The sequence below is a fragment of the Plecotus auritus genome, assembly GCF_963455305.1.
Source record: "Plecotus auritus genome assembly, chromosome: 8".
NCBI lineage: Eukaryota > Metazoa > Chordata > Mammalia > Chiroptera > Vespertilionidae > Plecotus > Plecotus auritus.
The window spans coordinates 38842212-38849440 of NC_137782.1; the positions used below are offsets into that span (position 1 = coordinate 38842212).

Genomic DNA, 7229 nt, shown 5'->3' on the forward strand with positions numbered 1-7229 from the left:
AATTAACTAGGAAATTGTATTTAAAAACTTCCACATATACACCAACAGTCCTGAATTGTTTAGAAGATCATTGTTGAGATTCTGTCCTTAGTCATCTTACTCTCAGATGATTTTGTGTATTTTTTGGTTTCTTTTCTGCAAATTACTGTGAATATATATAGCCCCTAAGCTACAGAATGCAATTTACAACCAATATGAATTTGTCTCCTAAAAGATCATCTATCCCCTCAAACTAAATGTACCTCAAATAAACCACACATATGCAACTCATCTTCAAATCCATTCTTCCCTGTGTTTACTCTACACAGCTTTTTAACTTCATCTCACCCCTTTTTTCACCAGGTCTTCAATCCTGTCTTTTTTGCTTCTATAAACTCTGTGGTATCCAGCCCATCCTACCTATTCCTTGTCACTTCAGTAGCTGAGGGCCTTATGATCTATCATCTGTATTTAGGTAATAACCTTCAAATAGTTTTTCAAGTTATGCTACATATGTTGCCCACGGGGACCATCCTAAAATATATTATTTCTCTTAACTCAAAATATTTATAAATTTATTGTGTTGGATTCTTGTCTGTGTTCTAACATTCTGTCTAGGCTAATAAGAAATATAACATACAAACCCAAGCCCTTTAAAGATTCTTGGAACCTCCTCTTCAAACTTTGTGTCAGGTAATTCATACGAAGGGCACAGGAAGCCATAAAGAAAAGTGAAGATCTTTAGGAAGTCTTTAACAGAAGGAGCTTGTAGAGATTTCATGGATACATTATATGCGTAACCATTTTCTGTAAGAAACTACAAAAATTTTTATGAAATGTCAAAAATTTTATAATAGAAAAATTATTGGAAATGCTCACAATTTAGGCTATTTAAAATTATAAAATACCTCACAGAGTAGTCGAATACACTGCTGAATGAATGCTTTGTCATTAAGTGGTCTTGGGTCTTTGATTTTTTCAGAACAGGAAAATATACCGAATTGACTATTCCGGGATCCAGTTCCACTAGTTCTGGAAACATTAAAAAAAAAAAAAAAAAAAAAAAAAAAAAGTCAAAACTATTTCCTTCTGTGGTCAGATATAAATTATTTCAAGGTGATTTTACATTTTAACATCAGCATCAAATATTAAAGTTCAACAATTCTTTAATTTTTATTTAACTAAACAGAATTCTCTTCAAAGTAGAGAAAAAAAGCAAGTAATGAAGAGTAAAGTATAAAAAGAAGAATACACTTCTGGTGCTTTGCAATAGATTCATCTTCTAAGGATGTGCATTTTGAGTCCACTAGATCTTCTGCACCAACCATTCCCCAAATCTATTCAATAATTCAAGTCCTTTTGCCATCCCATTTTCCCCTCCATGATTGCTTCTTCACTCCCAACCCCTTTATTTGCCATTATTTCTTATGGGAAAACTGTCTTTGAGATGGTAGATACATTGTGCATGCTTTTATTCATGAACATTTTTATCATGCAATATTATGTGTCTGTTAATTTATCATAAATATACTGCATATGTTGCTATTTTTTAGTCATTAATGGCTGTAGTATATATGCTCCATTCCAAACCCCTCTCCCAAAACAAAACCTTATTTAGTTAAATCTTTATAATAGTTCCTTTTGCCATTATGGCCCAATTTAGCTCACCATTGTAGTTTTATTAAATATCTTTGGAACAATAATTTTCTTTATTGGACAGATGCCACAAGACTGAATTACAGACAGCCCTCCATATTGTGGGTTCCACATCAATGATTCAACCAACCATGGACATAAAATATTAACAACAAAAGTTATGTTGTTGATGACATGTACTATGTAGTTAGGCCTATGAGGGTTGTGTCTGCATTGAACATGTACAGACATTTTTCTCATTATTGTTGCCTAAATACAGTATAACAACTATTTGCACAGCATTTATATTGTATTAGGTATTATAAGTTATCTAGAGATTATCTAAAGTATATGAGAGAATGTGCGTGGGTTATATGCAAATACTAGGACATTTTATATAAGGGACAGGTCTTGGAACTAATTTCCAGAGGATGTCTGTATAATGAACTTTGATGTAATATCTGAACTCTGTTCATCAAACTTACTTTCTCCCTGCAAACCTGCTTGCTGCTTTCAAGTTCTTCCTTGTCCAGGCTCTAAAATTCTTTGGCTTGGGCCCTTCTCACTCCACTGCCCTGATTAATTAGCTAAGTTTTTCCTTCAGGATTTGCTAATTTGAGAACCACTTTTCTTCATACTACTGGTGCTTAACCTTTAATATTTTTTACCATAAAAGGAACATATGTATAAACTCAGTTCTTATTCTACACAAAATTACACTAAGATCTTTTTGAACCACAAGAGAACTTCCCAACCAATCTAAACACTGTATCATTCAACTTATAGTTCAAGAGCATAGGATCTAGAACCAGAGTATGTGTTTCAAATTAGGTCTCCATTACTAGTTGTATGATTGAGTAAATTAAATTCTTTGTGCTTCAATTTCCTTATCTATAGAATGGAGACAATAACAATTATCTACTCATAGAGCAGTTTGGAGGATTGATTAAAAGAGTTAATATAGAAAAAGCACTTAAAACAATGTCTGGCTTATAAAAGTATTCTGCAAATGTTAGATTTTATAATTATTATCATTATCTCTGAAGTTCAGCTCTGAGATGAAAGTTATATTACAAAAATGCCTTGTGATTTTTTCATCAAATGGAAAACAGTTTAACTTGGTTTCATGGCAAAGACTTTTTCCAAAATAACAAATATTTAATCTCTAAACTAAATGTTTTCAAATCAACTGAACAAACAGATTTGTCTTAAAACAATTATATTTTGTTTTGATGAGATAAAGGAACAGCTTATTTGCTCAATTTTGGGGTTGAACATTTATTTAAAAAATGAACTTTATTGAGATGCAATTTGCTTAGAATAAAATGTGCAGTTTAATGAGGTTTGGCAACGTATACACTTGTTGCCAAATAAGACTGACTATTTCTACCATCCCCCAAATCTTATGCTCCTTAATAGTCAAGACTGCTCCACCTCCAGGCCAGGCAACCAATGATCTACTCTAGACAATGTTTCTCAAAGTGTGATCTAGGAGACAGGAGAAGTCAAAGCTATTTTCATAAAAACTAAAATGTTATTTGTCCCTTTTATTCTCATTCCTTTATGAGTTTATAGTGGAGTTTTCCAGAGGCTGACTATATGATGTATGATATTGTAAGAGACTGAATGCAGCAGATATGAGAATTCAATATAATCTGTTAAGCTAGACATTAACAAAATTTGCAAAGATGGAAAATAAGGACATGCTTCTTATTAAAATAGCTTTGTTTATGAAAAACTAAAATAAAAGGATGCTATTTATGTTTACATGTAATGGCTTCTTATTTTAAACTGAATTAATATGTATTTTAAAGTTTTCTCAGTTTTGATTTCTAATATGGTTAATATCAAGAGATATAGCCCACAAAATAAAAGCTTTTTGGAGTCCTTAATATTTAAGTGTATAAAAAAGTCTGGGACTAAAATGTTTAACTAGATAACAGTTCCTCCTAATTTTAAATGTTATGATTCCATAGTATTTGAAAGTTAGTTATAGAATTTTAAATTAATTATTCACTTATAACTATACTAGAGGCCCAGTGCACAAAATTCGTGAGGTCAGGTTCCCCGTCTCCCTGCCTCCTCCGTCCCTTGCTTCCTCAGCTCCCCGCTGCCGCTGGTCGCCCACCACATGTTCTGTGCCATCCCCCGGTGGTCAGTGCAAGTCATAGCGAGCAATCGAACTCCCATTATCCTGGTCAAACTCCCAAGGGGACACTTTGCATATTAGCCTTTTATATATATAGAAGATAGTAGTCTGCCTAGCTGGCATGGCTCAGTGGTTGAGCGTTGACCTATGAATCAGGAGGTCACGATTTGATTCTTGGTCAGGGCATATGCCCAGGTTGCAGGCTTGATTCCCAGTGGGGGGCATGCAAGGAGCAGCTGATGGATGATTCTCTCTCATCATTGATGTTTCTATCTCTCTCTCTCCCCCATTCCCTCTCCTCTCTCTCTCTCTCTCTTTCTCTCTCTCCCCCATCCCCTCTGAAATCAATAAAAATATATTTAAAAAAATAGTAGTCTGACTGTGCTGATATATCTCTTTGCATCATCTAAAGCAGATATAACCATTTAAAACAGAAGAGAACTAGATGAAAACTTTCTCTTGAAAGGGACCATGCTATCTAATTTTTTGTATCCAGAGAGCATTTAGTTCAACCCATAGCTTTAAGAATCCCTTCAGTAGAACTAATAAAGAAGATCATTACCTTTTACCAAATACAGAGACTTTTCTTTCAGATGTGGGTTTGGTCATATTCAACTTTCCAAAGGGTGGCTTTTCTTTGCTTTAAGAAAAGGAGGAAAACAAACTATTTAAGATAAATATAAAAAAAAATTAGTTCAAGCAACTTTTGGAAATATGTCAGAACCAACATATTAGGTTTCCTATTACCTATAAAAATAATTCAAAATTATGAAAACTTTTAGTAGCAATCATAACTGCAATAAGAATAGGCTAATACAGTATAAGTTATAATGCTAAAACGTTAAGAAGAAAGCTGAAAAAAACATAGCTACATTATGACTTCAAGTATCTTAAAATATAGACATTTATGGATAACAACATTAAAGGAAAAGAAAAAACTTAAAAATATTTTCAATCATAGGATGATAGCCACATTAAAAAATTTTTCTGAGGCCTAGTCTATCAGAACACAGCTACACTTAACATACATTATCGAAATTACAGACCTAAAACATTGAAAATGGTAGCCTTTTAGTTTCCAATGTAATTCAAGACAAATCTTTCGGCGTAAGTAATATGCAACAGTAGAAAAGTTTTTTCTGACTTCAGAAGAAAAACCATACATAAATATTTCAAATTCCTAAAGGTAGCTGCAGCTCATACTATGTAAACCTAAGCAATTTAAGAACAGTTAGCAAATAAAACTTGTACCTTATGCTAAACAAAATATGTTAATTTCATGGCTGAAAGTCTTTTTGAAAAGAAAGGATTTATTAGGCCATTGCTAGCAAAAAGACCAGGTTCCGGAGCATGAAGTCTGAACCACCAGCAGCATGGCTAGATGAAAAGACATGTCTGATGTCCTGGAATTAAGCCACTTTTTACTTCAAATGTTGGGGTGGGGAGTGGGAGATGTAAGCTATTCTGAAAGAATTTACATTAGCTGCAGGCAAAAGGGGCGGGAGAAGCTGAAGTGGAGCCAGCTCCCGGATGAGTCCAGAGTTAGCAAGATAGAAGTATCCACTCCTTTGGATTAGCTGTGGGTAGCAGACTGAAAAGTTTATATGTAACTAACAAGTGGAGGCACCTGGGCTTCTCAGGCACCTGGCTATTCTCTGTTGGATATTCACAGAAATAGCCATCTTGAAATTAATCCTAAATTCCAACATATATAGAGAATGTGAGCAATCTTTTGTCATAGGTGGCCCACAGCTGTTAACAGGCTAACAGTCTCTCACATTCTCACGCCACTGTAAGCTGTAGGTAATTTTATTTTAGAACACTTCAGAATGTTTTTCTTGTCACTTGGTATGCGAGAAGGATTGATACACATCTACAGTGGCTTACTAATAGCCTTTTTCTTAATAGGAAAAAAATCTCTCACAGAGTAAAACTAGTTTACCATAGCACAGTGGTCGGCAAACTGTGGCTCGCGAGCCACATGCGGCTCGCATGTTTGCCGCTCTGTTGACTAATGAGTGTACTGACCACTGCCACAGCAAGTTCTTTTGGACACCCTTTTCCAGTGCATCTTAAGAAAACAGTTTGGAGAAGTGGTGTTCTGTAGACTGCAGCTTACCGTCAGAGCAAATACTAGTAATACCTTTGATGGAGAACTTTGCTAGTTGAATACACCTCAGCAAACTGAAAGTTATCGCACAGGAAGTGAATGTTAGTTGCCTGGCAAAAGACATGGCATTGAGACTTAAGGAACAAATGAGATAAGACACAACACCTTAGTAATATGCCCACTTTTAGCTTTCATTGACCCCAAATCAGGTGCCATTGGTAACAAGATTCATCACCACATCACTGATAGTGCAGCTTTGTTATTATCACCTTGACAGATTGCTCTGTCCCAGACAATAAGGTATGAGATACTTACGTTTGAGGGGTGTAGAGGCCTTGTTTATTGAAGTCTTGGGACCTTAACTCCTGCATAGAGAGGCGGCCAGCACCACCGGTAGAAACTGAACTGCGCTTCATGCTTATGACCTGCATTCATGAATTCAGCATTAAAAAAAAAAAAGTTTCCAGGTGGCACTATGAAGCACCAACTATTATCTTTATCTTCAAACAGAAAGGCAGTCAAGTTCCATTGTTTCTTCAAAATAATCTTTTCCCAGGGAGTTAACCCTAAATTCTCACAAACATAGATGAATCTGAGCAATCTTGTGTTAGCTGGTCAACAGCTATCAACGGGCTAATTGTTCTGCTTTTTTCTCTCAGTCTCTGGCTGCTGTAATGTAATTTACAACATCTCAGAATTTTTCTTTTCTTGACAATTTCTTGGTTTGACCATGCATTTCTTTTTTAATATATGCTTCTGCATCCATCAATCAACGTTTCCACTCTAATCCATAGGCCCACTCCCAATCAATACTTGAAATGTACTCTTAAGATTAAGATGAAGACTTACAGATGTCCGTACACGGTCACCAGGACGTTACACTACTATCTCAAACACACCAAGCAGCTCCTATCCCTGGCTCCCCTCAATTCTTCCCCCTTTCCGGTCTCCAGCCTCTCTTTTTCCCATCAGCGTCCCCCAGGCCATCCCCTTTTCCCTTGGGAAGTCGCTGCCAGTAGAAATTTATTGGACTCCTGGACTCTAGCGCCTCGCAGATTCGGGCCCGAGGCTTCCCACAGCAGCACAACAGCCGACACCAGAACATCGCCCCGCAGGGCCTCTAGTTGTGGGCGCTCTCGCCTTCTCCCTGCCGCTGCAAAATAAACGCAAAGTAATTACTCACCTTTCTTACAGTTTCCTGACAGGATTCAGAAATCAAATTTCCGTAAACCGTGCGATAACCTGCTGGACAGGAGGGCAGCCGCCAAAACACCAGCGCCTGGGCCCACCCACCCGCGCCGTTAGAATTTTAAAATCTCCGCTGATGCTGACGTCATCACGTTCCGCGCTCGCGCG

At 36.5% G+C, this 7229-nt stretch overlaps 1 protein-coding gene across 1 annotated transcript in view; it reads right to left on the reverse strand.

Moving 5' to 3' along the window:
- The window catches only part of NDC80 (NDC80 kinetochore complex component), a 54172-nt gene extending 46955 nt beyond the window's left edge, over window positions 1-7217 (reverse strand). Inside the window, exons 1-5 of the mRNA XM_080685535.1 lie at window positions 7057-7217; window positions 6189-6298; window positions 4326-4403; window positions 888-1011; window positions 624-796 (exon numbers count right to left, since the gene is read on the reverse strand). Of these exons, the coding sequence (XP_080541661.1) occupies window positions 624-796; window positions 888-1011; window positions 4326-4403; window positions 6189-6289 (476 nt within the window). The 5' untranslated portion in view covers window positions 6290-6298; window positions 7057-7217. The remainder of the gene's footprint in view (window positions 1-623; window positions 797-887; window positions 1012-4325; window positions 4404-6188; window positions 6299-7056) is intronic.
- Between the last annotated feature and the right edge of the window lie 12 nt (window positions 7218-7229).